Here is a 15,439-nt window from a genome sequence, read left to right as displayed (position 1 = left end):
TTTTGCTAAATTACAGTAAAGTCCCCTTTTCTAGACACTGGCAAAAACACTTGTCTGTAAAAGAGGTGTATTACACTAATACACCTCTTTTACCATTTAGTTGATACCATGGCTAACGACTGCCTCAGCTTGTGAATAGGCTATCAATCATCATCATCATCATCATTTGGCGTCCCATAGGGGAAGAGCTTAGGCAAATTTTGCCCATTGCTCTAGCACCAAGTGGTTCAACATGAGTTGTAGGTCATGTAAGAATGAAGAAAGATATTATTCTGTGGAAATACCCAGAGTTTGGTGACTGCTCCGGGGACGAGAGTTATGGTGTCTATTACCACATTGTATTGGGTCTCTGTATGGGACATTAAGGAGAACCGCAACCAGTAAAGCCATGTCAGAGAATTTGAGGCTGCTCCTGTCTGCGGTGCCCTTTTAGAAAAGGAGCAGAGAAGGTCTCAGGGATATGGCTGAGAACTCAACATGAGGTTATTAAATAGTAATGCACGAAAGTTCAAGTTAAAGCAGAATTGAAACTCACCATGAATTTAGGTGTTTAGTGTAATTTAGAAAATTTACCAAGTTGTAAATGCTGGGAGCATTCACAACTTCACTTAGAGTCACCTGATGATCACCGAAGTAGTTCCTTCTCGGGATGGAGAAGGCGGGACATCGTCCCACATAGTGGAGTGGAGTTTCGTCTTCTTCTCCACACGCAGGACAAATAGGTGAATCTGTATAACTACAGTTGTGTAGGTGTTTCGCTAGGTTAGCATGACCAGTGATGATCTGTATAACCTGTCGAATTTGTTTCCTGTTCAATGAGATAAGTTTTTTAGCAATATTCGGATGGGTTCCCAAGGCCAGCTTGGCCTGTCTGCAGTCCTGCCTTGAGTTCCATTGCCGCATGTGTTTGTCTTCTATCCATTGTTTGACATCTCCTTTGATGGTTGACATCGAAACAGGATAGAAAGGTTCAGGACCAGATAGCTTATGTTCGCTGCCTCTTTGGCTATCTGGTCTGCGAGTTCATTTCCCTGGAAATTTACGTGACCAGGAACCCAGTAAAGGTTGATGTTGTTGCTCAATGCGGCCAAGTTATTCAGCATGTCAGTGCAGTATTTTACACACAGTTGAAACTTGAGGAAGTTGTCAAGAGCCAATAGTGCTGCTTGGCTGTCAGAGAAGATAACAATTTGTTTTCCATGATACCCTTTGGTAATCAGACTTTCAGCCAGTATGGCTATTGCTAATACTTCAGCTTGAAAGACCGTCAACGTTTTGCCTAGATACAAATGTATCTTATGGTAGTCGTGATCCACTCCAAAGATGCGGAAAATTGCTCCAGTATCAGTATCAATCTCCAGTATCAATTGCCTCAGTATCAGTAATCCTACAGCCATCGGTGTAACATTCAATAACTCCTGTTGAGATGCTATCAATTATGTGGGCAACTTCATTTCTCCTGAGTATGTGGATAGTGAAGCATTTAGTAAAATTTTTTGTTTTGGAACAGGAGTCTTTTGGCATTAGTAGAGAGGGTATCTACGCTTTTCCCAGTAGACAGCTGTCAAGATGATTCTTGAAAGAAGGTTTGTATCCCATATATGGTCGATTGCACCATGTACCATTTCTTTCCATCCTATACATAGTTTTAAACGCTTCTCCTTGTAGGTACCATCTCAGAGGTGGTATCTTAAGAGTAGTTTCAAGGGCGATGGAGGGAGAGCTGGGTAAGGCTCCCGTGATAAGAATGCAAGCTAGTCTTTGCACTTTTTGCAAGACAGTTTCATAAGAGGTCTTTGATAACACCTGGTGCCATACCACACAACCATAGCTCAGCATTGGGCGTGCTATGGCAGTATAAATCCACTGAGTGGTTTTAGGGTTTAAACCCCAGGCTTTACCAATAATTCTTTTGCACAGCATAAGTATATTAGTGGCCCGTTTAGCTCGTTCATGAATATGGGATTTCCAGGAGAGCTTAGAATCCAAGTGACATCCAAGGTATTTCACTCTGTCACATATGGTTAATTCTTGTCCCTTGAGGGTTAAGTTTCCAATTTCCCATTTTCTGTTCCATGTGAAAATCACAATTCTGGTTTTTTCCGTGGAAAATGTTAGTTGGTGTTTGTCACCCCATCTGCTGACAGAGTTTAAAATTTGTTGAGCAAGAATCCTCATTGTGGATAAATCATGCCCTTGAATGAGCACGACTAAGTCGTCTGCATATGCCTGTGTATACCCTGGTCCTTTCATTAGGTCAGAGATCAGGGAGCTGAAGACCATGTTCCATAGAAAGGGAGAAAGGATTCCTCCTTGCGGACATCCTCTTCTGATAGCTCTTTCAGCTTGGGCATCAAGAACATGAGCAGTGATTGTTCGGTTCCTGAGCATATGATCAATCCATCTAGTTAACATAGGTGGAATGTTAAAATCTATTAGTGCCTTACATACAGAGTCAAAAGTAACGTTGTCAAAGGCTCCAACGATGTCCAGAAAAATACCAACAGCAAATTGTCCATTGATAATTGTGTTTTCAATTCTCCAAATCAGTTGATGAAGAGCAGAGTCAGTGGAAAACCCTGTATTAAAACCATGCTGGTTCACATTAATCTTACCCATTAAGAGAGGAATCTCTTGAAGATGCCAGAGTATCAGTTTTTCCAGTAACTTTAACTGGAAAGAAGATAATGTAATCATTCTGAAGGATGATGATTTATAATAGGTGTCTTTTCCTGGTTTTGGTAGGAAGACACCTCTGGAGCTCTTCCATACTTTTGGTATATATCCCAAAACTAGGCTGGCTTTGAAGAGGCGAATCAGCTCAATGCCTATAACTTTCCATCCTTTTTGTAAAAAGATAGGATATATTCCATCTGTGCCTGGTGACTTGAAGGGAGAAAATCCCCTCAAGGCTTCGGTACATTTGTCATATTCAACTATCATGTTGGCTATTGAGGTGTCTACTGGTTCCAGGATGGGCGTAGCCTGTACACCACAGTCTGGTTCCGTTGGTCCACCTAGGTGATAGTCCAGAAGACATTCCAGCGTCTCCACTGGGCTGGCAGTATAGTTACCATCTGGTCGTTCTATAACATTAATTTTATCATAGGAATTGTTTTTGATCAATTTGGTAACCTTGGCAGTTTCTGACAGTGAATTCATCTCTGTACAGAACTTCTTCCAAGAACTATTTTTCACTTTTCTGATTTCTTTCTTGAACTTTCGTTGGACTTCCTTATAGTAAGTCCAATTTGATTCAAGTTTAGTCCTAACAGCCTTCCTGTGTGCCTTCCTCGTTTCTTTACGGAGGAGTTCAAGATCTTTAGTCCACCAATTTTTTGAGTAGACTTTAGATTTGTCAGGCTTGAGTGGACACGCCTGATTCGCTGAGTTCCTGATCACCTCTGTCAGAATGGCAGCATGGTGATCCAAGTCATCTACTGTTAAGATCTCGTCACAGGGGTTGGCGAGAGTGTTGAGCTGGCTTTCCAGGTTTCTATTAAAAAGATCCCAGTTTGTGTTCTTAAAATTCCGAAAAAAAGTGGGAGTAAATGTTGCTTCGTAGTAGAAGTTTATGAACATATGATCAGATAAGGAGGGTTCATCACTGACCCTCCATCTCTTGATCGTGTTTGCAATATCTATTGAGACCAGGGTCAGATCAATAACTTCTTCCCGATTACATGTACGGAAAGTCGGTGTGTGCCCCTGGTTAGCCCAAACCAGATTGGTTTTCATGAGGAGCTCCAGTAATGTTTCTCCTCTTTGATTTATGTCTGAGCTGCCCCACGCTGTGTGGTGAGCATTGGCATCACATCCAAATATCATACTTATATTGTGATGTTCGCAGTATTCCACCAGTTCACAGAACATTTGCGGAATTTTGAGATCATAGGCCATATAGACTGAGCAGATCATAATAAGGCGATTCTTGTTTAGTCCCTTGCCCTTAATCAGAACTGCAACAACGTCTTCTGATGTGAATTGTGGCAGTGCCCAGGCATGGATACTTTTGGCAAGGTATACACATGCTCTTGGATGAAACCCCGTTCCTTTCTTAACGAAGAGTTGGGAGTTGGGTAGACGGCCCATAATCATCCCGTTTCTGACCCATGGTTCTTGAATCAGAGCTACAAAATGATTATGGTTGCGAAAAGAAGCTGCAAGGTTGTAGGATGCAGCCTTGCTATGTTGTAAATTTATCTGCCTAAATAACATTGGCAAATAACAATCGGCTATCAAAGATGTTTTTAAAGTTTTTTTGCCTGGGCAAACATATATGGATACAGGTAATAAACATTTCAGTTGATATAAATGCATTCACTAACATAAAACAACAGTGTCGTGAGCTAAATGCTAATCAAAATAAATCCACCCAGTAACTATCACTCAAGCCAGGTTTAATTTATTTCCACTTCAAAATCAATTTCCAGATGCACCACTATTTCTCTTTTGGAAAGATTTTGAGCCATTTCATGTAAAGTTAATGATTAAGCTAAGAGGAAATGATTTTTTTTAAAGCCTTAGACTATAGAATAAATAATTTCAGGGCATTAGGTAAGATACTTAATACCAAACTGAACAGCCTGGACACTCTAAGAACTTTTTTTTTTCATCTACGTGTGTGTGTGAGAGTGAAAAATGAGCTGACTATATCACAAAGCACACCACCACACACACACTTTTTGTTTTCACTACGGCTCATGAATTTGACTGCATAGCATACATAGGGTAAAATTAAAAGAAATGTTCAGTTTTTATCTTCCTTAAAGTTTTCCTGCATCCAATTTTGAAGTTGTTTATCTCAGTCAGTTTTTATTTTGTATAGTGCTTCTCAGTGTTTTATGAAAGTTACTTTGAAATTTTGGGAAGTTCTTGGAACAAATTCACCAACTTTCCATAGAAACCTATGGAAAATTATGTTTTAGCTACCAAATATGATTCCGGAACAAATTATCTTTGTTAGCCGAGGTATCACTGTATATAAAATACTATCACCAAAATAAACCAGCTTATTCAGAAAAAGATAAAAGATCAGTGTTCTTCTCAGAGTAATTTTACTGGACCAACTGCCTCCCTAAGATTTTACCAGCTGAAATTTTTATAACATCGTGCCATATGTACAAGCTTTCACCTGGATGTTCCTTCCAACCCCTCAACTGGAAAAATATTCTGGGGAGAACATCGGTCAAGTCATAATTTTGAGGTTGTTAAATGAAAAAAAAATTAGGTATGAGTGTATATTAGCAGGGAATGAGGAACTTATTTAACAGTAAAAGAGATCATGAAGTGATCAATAAAAGCCGAAGTAAATAGTAAAGCACACATCCTTAAAGTTTCACTACTAGTTTCACAGCACAGCAGCTTTCTTGGTAAAGAATATGAACAATCATGCTGCCTAAATAATATCTCCATATCATTTGGGTTAGAATAAAGGCAGGAAAAAACATAGAACAGAGCATACCAAAGAATTAACAGAAGAAAGATGCAACCATCAGCAGTTTTCTCAGCCATAATATAAAATTTTTTTTGAGCGAAAGAGTCAAATATTCATTGACTATCCTCTAATTCCAGAAGTTGGCACCACCAGGGAACATTTAGTTAGCCTTTAGATAAGAAGAAAAGTCATATTTTTTCCCATATTCCTTATTCAGGGCTCCCACTCAAAAAATTAGAAAAAGTAGGAAAAAACAAGACTAAAAAGTAGGATGGGCAGGTACCCCCCCACCCAGACAACACAATCATAGTATAACAAAAAAAAAAACTTTGAGAAATTGTATTAAATTTTTTTTAATAGCACTATTTCAGTGTCCTATAAGATTGACTCAAGTCAAAGCAAAATGACAGAAATGACTTGGTTACAAAAACAAATTTTGGCCAAAACAATGCACTAAAACCACAGATAATTCTTTTGTTTTCCTCACAATATAAATTATATATTTTTTGGAGTCTCTTTCCACAGTCCAATCTGTCAACTCTCTTCGGCACACAGAAAATTATGAAGGCATGTACGATCAAGAATGACACTCCTTCGAGACCACTTTCAAAAACACAGTGCAAAATGTGTAAATTACAAGCTCAGATATAAATAAGTCAAGGTGAACCGGATGGTTTTACTGTGTTGATATCCATTTTTTAAAGAGATTTCTTTACATTTTGCTGTTCAATACCAGTGTAGCCGTTTTTGAAAAATGAAGCACTTTCATTTCTAGCTCTTTGCTGAGTATTGTATGCATTGTATATGCCTCTGCATGCCCTAAAAATACAGAAGACAATGGAATGCTATTGGGTAACATCAGAATCATCAAACCTAGAATAGGCCTGTGTATCCAACTGCTTTGTAATGCTATTGTTTCACCTATATACAAAATGTGCACCATAATTTTGAATGATGAATGCCAGTTACTGTCCAAGACCATGAAAAGTAAATACAAAATTATTTTTCCTATCCAGACAGAAGTTTTTAATGACTACTGCAATTGTTGAACCCTCAAACTAAGCAAATGAAAAATAAAACAAATGGTCCACAAACGCCTCCAAAAAACTTGAAAACGATAAAATTTCTACTTCGGCAGAATCATTAATTGCAAATCTACAACATTTGTACTATTTGACAATATATTGATAATTCTCTGCTAAATTAAAACCAATTACACAAATTTTGTAGCTAGGATTTGGTAAAAAAGTAAGACAAAAACCAGAAAGTAGGAAAAGTAGGATGAGAGAAAGCCCTGCTTATTGTTTCTTCTCCTCATTCAGCAGCTCATTGAATTATTACACCATGCTAACTATATGCATTTTGAATCAGATTTACTAATGTAAGAAATAAATAACTCATCAAACGATTTAAAAAAACAACTGAATAATTGAATCACATTCTTACATGAAAATTTTTAATAAAATATTTTCGAACCACACCTTAAACAAATGATTAATTCGTACCTCTTCATTCTCTCGTCCACTGACATGTCGCAAACGCTCTGTGAAAGGATGGCCTAATGCAACCCATTCCTTCTGGATCAGAATTTGGAAACCAGCCTGTCTGTGGTAATATTTATCCAGAAGAATTTGAGCAAGACTAGAGAGTACACAGTTTAAATCTCGTCCTTCGTTCTCTATGGGGAAAGAATATCAATTTTTAAACAATAATGATTGCTATGCAAATGAATTAAAAAACAAGATCAATCAGGCTCACACAGTAAGGGAAAAGTTCAAAATGAAGAAGAATCCCAACTATTCAGGGTAATAATGGGGAAGAGGATCACAATCACCAAAAACCATGCTTAAACCACCAGAAATAAAAAAAAATTGTTGCAATCATAGGGGGCTATTCAAGTATTACGTCAAAAGATTTTTGGCCATTTTTGTCCCCCACCCCCCAACAAACAAAAATAAAATTGAAAAAATATATATATATACATAATTTTATATATATATATACATAATAATATAGACATAATTTTTTTTTTTAATTTTATCGTCTTGTATATATAGGTAATTAAAATATCAAAAGAAAATGCCTTTTCATATTATTACTATAAATTTCTGCTAATTTCAATACTATTTGAAGGCAAAGGTTGATAACTCATAATTTCTCTTTGAGAAATTAATTGTACTTTTTCCCCAAAGCCTTTTGTGCCCCCTCCAAAGGGGGCATCCTGTGTAGGCCGGTGATTGGATTGTCCTTCAAAAATATACATAGTGAGTCTGACTGCTACGCTACAGTGAACTTTGCTACATATGCACAGGAATCATTTTTCCTCATTGATCATAGACTGAATACACTATATGTTTAGCTTGTGTTTCAAGTTTTGAGCATTAATCAATGGAGTGGTACAGACTGTCATTGCTGTGAATTAAAAACCAAGTATTGAGATCTCGTCGTCTTCTTCATGGTTTCTCTAAATTCCAGAAATGTTAATCAGTCAATGGCAAGACGGTTGTTTAAAAACAGCTATTGGAGTGACTTGGAGTATCCCTAATTAGCAACCAATGAGATGATGGAATTATTGTGGATATGTCTAGTTTTGACTTATATAGCGCTAGGTGAGCCCAACCACACGTGATCAAGTTTTTAAGGAGAATAATAAATAAATATACACAAAGTAAAAATTGAGAATATTTAATATTTTCATACAGAGTGTTCAATGGCGTAATTGTCATTCAAACCCATCTTTCCCCCCCCCTCCCTGGCAGCAAATCCAAAACCCTCTCCCCACCTCTCGATGCTGGTGTAATACTTGATTGGTCCCTAACAAAATTCAAAAAATGGGATGAATAAAAAATATAGCGCATTTTGCCTGTCTAAAATAAATTCAATGTTTATCCCAGGGTACATTAAATATTCTTTCATGTTGAATAATCACAAATAAAATTAAGGATAGCAATAATAAGAGTAAGACGCTATTTATGCAATGACGTTGCTGCTGTGAAAGTCGGGTTTGATTTCTGTATAACAAGTGTGGCATTTGTTCTGGCCTTCATTACAATGCTATCTCATAAATTTAAACAATACCCTGATAACAAGCATTTTTTATATAATATTCGTTGAGGTCTTGAATCCTGCTTTTTTCCAAGGCCTCATCAAGTCAAAAGTCTTGACTGCAATAAAGCCACAAAATTTGTGCTCCAGAGATGTATATATCAATAATTTTTTCTCTACTTCTTTTTTAACCAAATAATCATAACGTCAATAATAATATCTTCTAATTATCAAATAATATCACTGTTCTTGGTATTATTAATATTACCCTGAAATTTACACAATGTGAGCAATAATTGCATACACAGTTCTCCTTTATCTCTTGAAGTTTTGAAATTTCTGTAGCCTGGTTAATCTGCTTCTCAGATGGGCAAGGTTCCCTTGTATATTGTATTCCCTCCCCCCATTAGCTAGTATGCTGCCAAATTCAAGGGACATCTGATTTTTTAATGTTTGGATCTGGTTCGTTCACAGCATGCCGGGAAAAGCGAGATTTAATAAGGATCACAGTATGCATTCAGCTAATTCAATGGATTTTTATAATAAAGATATTTAAGAATTTTCCAGAATCTGTGATTTAAATTTCCCACCATGCCAAAAAATGTAGGGCGTTTTTCAAAATTCTTACGAATGAAACAATGTTAATTTTTTATAATAAACCAACTTCGTGCAACACATGCACACAAACACACATCATAGAAACTGCAGAAAAACTTGGTCAATCAAACAAAATTTATGATTTTTTACATAAATCAAGAAAATAATTGAGTGATACAAGACATAGAATAGCATCATCGTTTAATCTTATGACGCAGAGTTAGCAAAAAAAAAAGAAAGAATGTCAACAAAACTATGTTTGTGATTCCTTCTGTTATTAATTGAAGATTGTGTAATTGAATCACATGGTAATTCACATCTTTTGCATTCATATAGAAGCATAGATGACTTGCCTAATAAGATGGCAGTAGTATTCCTTCTAAGCGTCTCAGCAATATCTAAAGCGACTGACAAGCAAGCTGATATGTAATGAAGCCATTTTGTCTGTTCCAATTTACTCAGGTATGAACCATCTGTTTCCCAGAATTCTTGGGCCGTAGCTGAAATGCAAGTTAATGAAACTATTAATAAACTGAATGAAATTACAAAATCATCCAGGAAAGGCGATAAAATTTTGTGATGCTATTTTACACTTTTCAACATTTACGACCATCATGTTCTGATCAGGTTAAATTGGGGTTCATTGGAGTTGAAGTATGTTCAAAGTGAAGCAATTTTCCCAATCTAAAAACAACTTACTTGGCATACATAATTCTTTGAGCTTCATAAAACTGCTATATATATCTTTAACACTTGGACATAAGGCATCAACATCAAATATCTTTATATTTTGATGTTCTGCATTAGCTCGACTTATTGCCTCAATCATCCTGAAACAATACATGAATAATGAACCCTTTGAAATGAAACTGAATCATTAAAAAAATAATATTTAAAAAAAAAAAAAAGAAATAAAGTACACTATATATAAGCAAAATAATTTTATTAAAAACATTTGTTTTTATGTTGTGGAGTCGGGTTTGGCTTACATAAAAATTCATTGCAAGTTTTATCAACACCTTCTACAGCAGGAACGCACAGCCCATGGGGGGTGGGGGGACCCATTGAGTAGGCTCTTACTCCAAAATCATGATCATCTTAACAGCATTATGAGCTTTTGTGTTGAGCAATGCACTAAGGCCAGCTCCTACAAGTTGAATACAATTGATAATTATTGCTATGCAAGGTCATCTGTGGCTCATGCAATAAGACCTCATCTCTAACTGAGCAGAACCTAGCCGAGCACATGTGTGGATATAAAAAAGATCAAACCACACAACTCTACATCCTTCAGCAAGGCACCCTAGGCTAGGATTCTCAGTGGGGTTGAGATGAATGACTACACTGGGGAAAAAACGCGAATTTTAGAAAAGGCTAAATTAAGGCTGATGCCACATGAGCATGTCTCTCCGGACGGGGATTTTTGCGCATGTCATGGAGGATGAAGCAAGAGCTGGTGCGGCCACACGATGCGGACGAAAAAAGGGTGCAGCGATGCCTGGGACATGGGACAGGAAGTTTTTTTGTTCCCTGCTCCTCCATCACAGAACAGGTTTTTTTGCGCTGTGAGGGATATTGTCAAGGCATGAGGTGGTCACACGAGCAATGCCTCAATGGGTGACACCTTAATGATTAGATAGCTGCTTTGAAGTAGCTGGAATAGCGAAGCATCTCGCTGCATCTCCGGTATTTGTCTGGAAAGACTCCCATCATACATCACGACAGGATCCAATCACAAGAATGAATCTTCAACATTGAAATTAGCACAAAACATCACAACAATTTCTCATTTACATAATATCAAAAGGAAAAATAATATTGTGAAATAATATACACGGGATCTGGCAACAATACAAATACAAACAATTGGCAACCTGGTTCGGGTCTACAATATTAGGCCTATTGCACAATGAAGCTATTTAACCGTAAAGTGGTCCATGGCCCACCGACAGTGTGAGGTAAAATATTGCAGATTTATGTATAAACATATTTATGAAACACAAATAATTCATCACTTTCTCTGAGTTTGATGATGACTCGACACAGTTCCCACCAATGACACATAGAACTCCACAAATGAAAGAGGAAGGCAACTGGACGAACCTCTGGGATCCCAGGTCGTCATGTTGCAGGATGATCAAAGATTTTTTTTTTCGAAATTTGGTGAGTCATCTCAGATGTGGCAAGTCATTTTGACTTTTTTGTTTTCACTATGGCTGTAGTGAAAACAAGCTGTAGTGTAGTTTTTTGTTACTTTAAAATTAGATAATTTATTATTGTTGATTTTTTTTCACTGCTGAAGGATTCACTTAGTCGTGTATATATACATATTTTTTTAATCGATAGGAAATGGTGTCAGACATATTCTTATGCAAAAGCGATGGGGTTGGAGTTGTCCCTTTAATTTGGCAAATAATTGACTAATTTATAATTAAAAATAATTCAAAAAATAATTGACTAATTATTAATTGAATTAAAATGATCATGCCCCCAGATCTATATATATATAGCCGGGCCCATAGGCTGTTTTGACAGGCCCCCATGCCAGGAATTTCATAGGCCCCTCCCATAGTGAATTGAAAAAGAAATATGTATATAGGCCATGAAATTGATCTTGAACACACATGTTGAAGATCATTTAAGATGGACTTGAAAAAACTTATAGAAGAGATTAGGAATTTTTTTTGCCCTTTATTATCCACCGCATAAAAAATACCGGAATGCAAATTTTTAAGAAAAAAAAGATGGGGAAAACATTTCCACAAATTTGTGTGGAAATTTTGGTTAAAATAATGATGGAATAATGGGTAAACTTGGAAAATTGAATGTATTTAATCCCCAATGCTCCATAAATGAAACACTATTTTTATTTAAACATGCATTACATAGAAAATGGTTTAAATATTTTTGGCCTTTATTATAGCGCATATAGGAGACATTTTAAAGTTTGTACTTTTACATCAGAACATGCAACATGGCGTGCTATATCCGACATTGATGACTGGGACTTTGAAATAATTATCTATTACTGGTGAGATTTAAATATTGAGTAAAAGTTCTATAGATTTCACACCACCTTAAAAAAGACGTTAGACACCTCAAATGATTTTTTTCTGTCACTATTCACCATATGTAGAGGGCAAATTGTGGGTTACAAGATTCCATATACACACACACACAGTGTGGGATAATCTTTTTCGTATGTTATTGTGAGGAAGGAGCAGCTAGTCCCTTGGAGCTGAGGTCTTATCAGAATTTGACACCACTTGCCCTGGTAGATGAGGGCTGTTGTTTTCTCATCTTTTTTTTATTTATAATCGACTATGTATGTGAGGCAAAATACCCCCTCCCCCTTTTTCCTCCATACACATTTTTTACTTTCTGATAGTTTTGGCAGCGATTCCCAGCTAGTGTGTTGCAGTACAGTGGAGTGTCTTGAGATTGTACAGGTTTGCAACGAGAAATCTTGAGGACAAAAATGATGCCACATACTTGAAATGCGCCACCGCAATGCCTCAAGATCAGAGACAAATTCATAAATACCCATCACTCTCATTTCAAAGGCACACTGAATGTAAAAGTTTAGAAAATTTCGTTATACTATAGAATTAAAAAAAATTAAAATATCTAATAAGAAATTTATTTCCATCATTCGCAACATAAATATAAATTAATAAAACCAATATTATGATTCGAGTCTTGTCCAAGCAATTTAACACAGATGCGTATCATATATAAAATTCTACATCTAACAATAACATGTCTTTGGAACTAATTTATATAAAATTAATTTACTTAAATAGAAACAATAGGAAATGAATAAAAAAATTGTTTGACAATAGAAAAATAATTTTTTTTTTAAATGCTACTAAAAACCAGCGTTTATTAACATATGGTTCACGACGATGGTACAAGTGGTCTGCAGACACACTTGATAACTTTAATTCTAATTAAATGAAAAATTATTTAATTGATATTAGTAATACTAACAGGATTAAAATAAAAATCTGACCTTCATACTTACGGTAAGTATATTTCATAGAGAAATATGAGGTAAATTGCAATAAGTATGCGGTATGCCTAATTGTACCCAAAAAATGTAATTTACGACAGATCTGCTAATTATTGCTACAATGGTTAATATATGCTTATAGAAAAAGGTAAAATATTATTTTAATAACATAAATTTAAAAAAATCCTTGAAAATGAACGAAGGTTGCCATATGCCAACAGACAATAGATGATTACTGATATGATTTCAGAACCATCCGAAAGTCTCTATTAAACACGTTAGTCATAAATTAAAAAAAAAATTATATTTCTCCCCTCAGGTAATGAATTTCATGGATCTCCCTTCCCCCCCCACCCAATAGTAAATTTGTTGTGTTTGAAATATTATTCTTTCCGAAAACTGCTCATATTTTTTCCGGGTTACTTACAACAGTTTTCAAAAGACAGTGCCGTCTTCATGCATAGACTCATCACACGAGCATAGCCCAGGGTTTCAAGTACAGAGGGACCTCATGAAAATGAGATCTCGTTGAAATTAGTAAGGAAAAAAAGTTTTTAAATAAAAAAAAATGCGAGCATATGTCAAATGGAAGACACACATTTATATTCGGGTAGGAGGGCCCTTGGAAAAATCATTTTACCTGTAAGGCCCATGATGTAAAGCCGTGTCCTGACAGCAGCACAGAATTCTAAAAATCACTACGAGATTCAGATATAGCGATGGTTGCGAACATTTCTCTTATAAGGAGGTTGTCATAGTTAAGATCTAGTGGAAACTGGTTCCTGCAAGAAAACCACGCTCATGTGGTTGCTCCTCAAAGCTTCTTGTGTGTAGCGAGAATTCTCCCCATCCGGGGAAAATTGCACTTGTGTGGCATCGGCCTTATGGGGGGGGGGGGTGCGATTTATATATTGAACATGAAACTATGGGCCATTATAGTACAAGCTAACAATGCAAATAATATTCTTTTGTGATTAAACAATTTTGAGTTTTCTTTGGATCTATAGAGCCATGGATAATCCATACCTACCTAAACAACCCAATTCATCACAAACTGGGTCTATTGAGATCCTTTCTATCAATAATTACTTGTATTCATGAAAGAAATGGAACAAAATGAATTTTTAAGAAGTGGGAGAGAGGGATTGGGAATAGAAAAATAGTAATTTTGGGAAGGAAATTCATATAAATTATTAGCGTGCACACACAAAACTTTTGAGACTTGGATTACTAAGATTCTACTGTGATTGAAATTTTTTTTGATAATATATATAAAGATTATCTAAAAATAATGTGTGCAGATAAGCCGTATCAGTTAGATAGTAAGGTGGTGGAAAAAGTTAAAGTACAACTGAAAAATTACCATATACAGCATTAGAATTGAAAAATAAGTTATCTTATAAATGTTCTCGTTATTTAAGAAGTGTGAATATAAGAATAGAGCATCCTAGCCTTACGACTCTCGAAACACGCTTAGATTTATCTAATAAAAATATGTGTGATAATAAGTAATAGTATGATAATGATATAAGTAACGGACGTAAATAAAAGTAAAGGTTCGATGGACCAGTGAATACACGAACCTAATGGTCTGCAGACATCATGACTGGTCTATCAAACAAAAACCATTCTGAATAATGATAATCCATTTTCCTGAATACATCATCTTTCAGAAGAGTGATATACCGCTATGGGGTGCAAAAAAGCCACACAAAACAATTAGAACTGCAGTCAAAACTTATGATACCACCAATGTTAACTCTGTGGCTTTAGCATTAAACAAGTGTGGGGTTTTAAAAAAAATGAGGCATTCCTTTTTGTATTACATTTTTAGAAAAAATTCTGCAGAAGATATTTCCGTGTAAGAAAATATATACTAAATGGCTTGCTGAGATGAAAACAATATTCATTAAGAAATAATTAAAACAAAATATCTTTAAAAATGCACATGCCTTTATTGTTGTTTTTTTTTAACATATTCAGAAAAAAATAAGGCATTTTCAATGTCAAAGCTTCCAAGGCAGCAAAAAAAAACCTCTGGAATGGACTGTCTATGGGGGTGTTTTTTACTTTAAAAAAATACCATGATCTTGGCTCAGGGGTTGTACAACCCCCCCCCCCCACATGTACGATCGTGAAAGTAAGTGTATTAGTTCATTATAGAAACACCATCTGTAAATGCATAAATTGAGAGTTCTATTGTTGGTGCAAGATTCGTTTCAAAAATTGGTCTCAACTGAAAAAGTAAAAAGTTATTTAATTTATCAGAATATAAAAGTTTCGGTTGGCATGCAAATACAATGTTATGTTCAACATAACACATCCAAACACACATATTTACTGACTTT

General features: G+C 35.8%; 1 protein-coding gene across 1 annotated transcript in view; it reads right to left on the bottom strand.

The window, feature by feature from the left end:
- LOC149071073 (myotubularin-related protein 10) overlaps window positions 1-15,439 on the bottom strand; it is a 52,182-nt gene that overhangs the window by 12,734 nt on the left and 24,009 nt on the right. Inside the window, exons 10-12 of the mRNA XM_089248257.1 lie at window positions 9,779-9,909; window positions 9,433-9,579; window positions 6,943-7,115 (exon numbers count right to left, since the gene is read on the bottom strand). Of these exons, the coding sequence (XP_089104383.1) occupies window positions 6,943-7,115; window positions 9,433-9,579; window positions 9,779-9,909 (451 nt within the window). The remainder of the gene's footprint in view (window positions 1-6,942; window positions 7,116-9,432; window positions 9,580-9,778; window positions 9,910-15,439) is intronic.

The sequence above is a fragment of the Pholcus phalangioides genome, unplaced genomic scaffold (genome assembly GCF_987345545.1).
Source record: "Pholcus phalangioides strain wild (caught in Gottingen) unplaced genomic scaffold, Ppha-v1.0 ptg000019l_1, whole genome shotgun sequence".
Lineage (NCBI taxonomy): Eukaryota > Metazoa > Arthropoda > Arachnida > Araneae > Pholcidae > Pholcus > Pholcus phalangioides.
The sequence above is the reverse complement of the archived record's forward strand: the minus strand, read 5'-3'. Positions and strand labels throughout refer to the sequence as shown.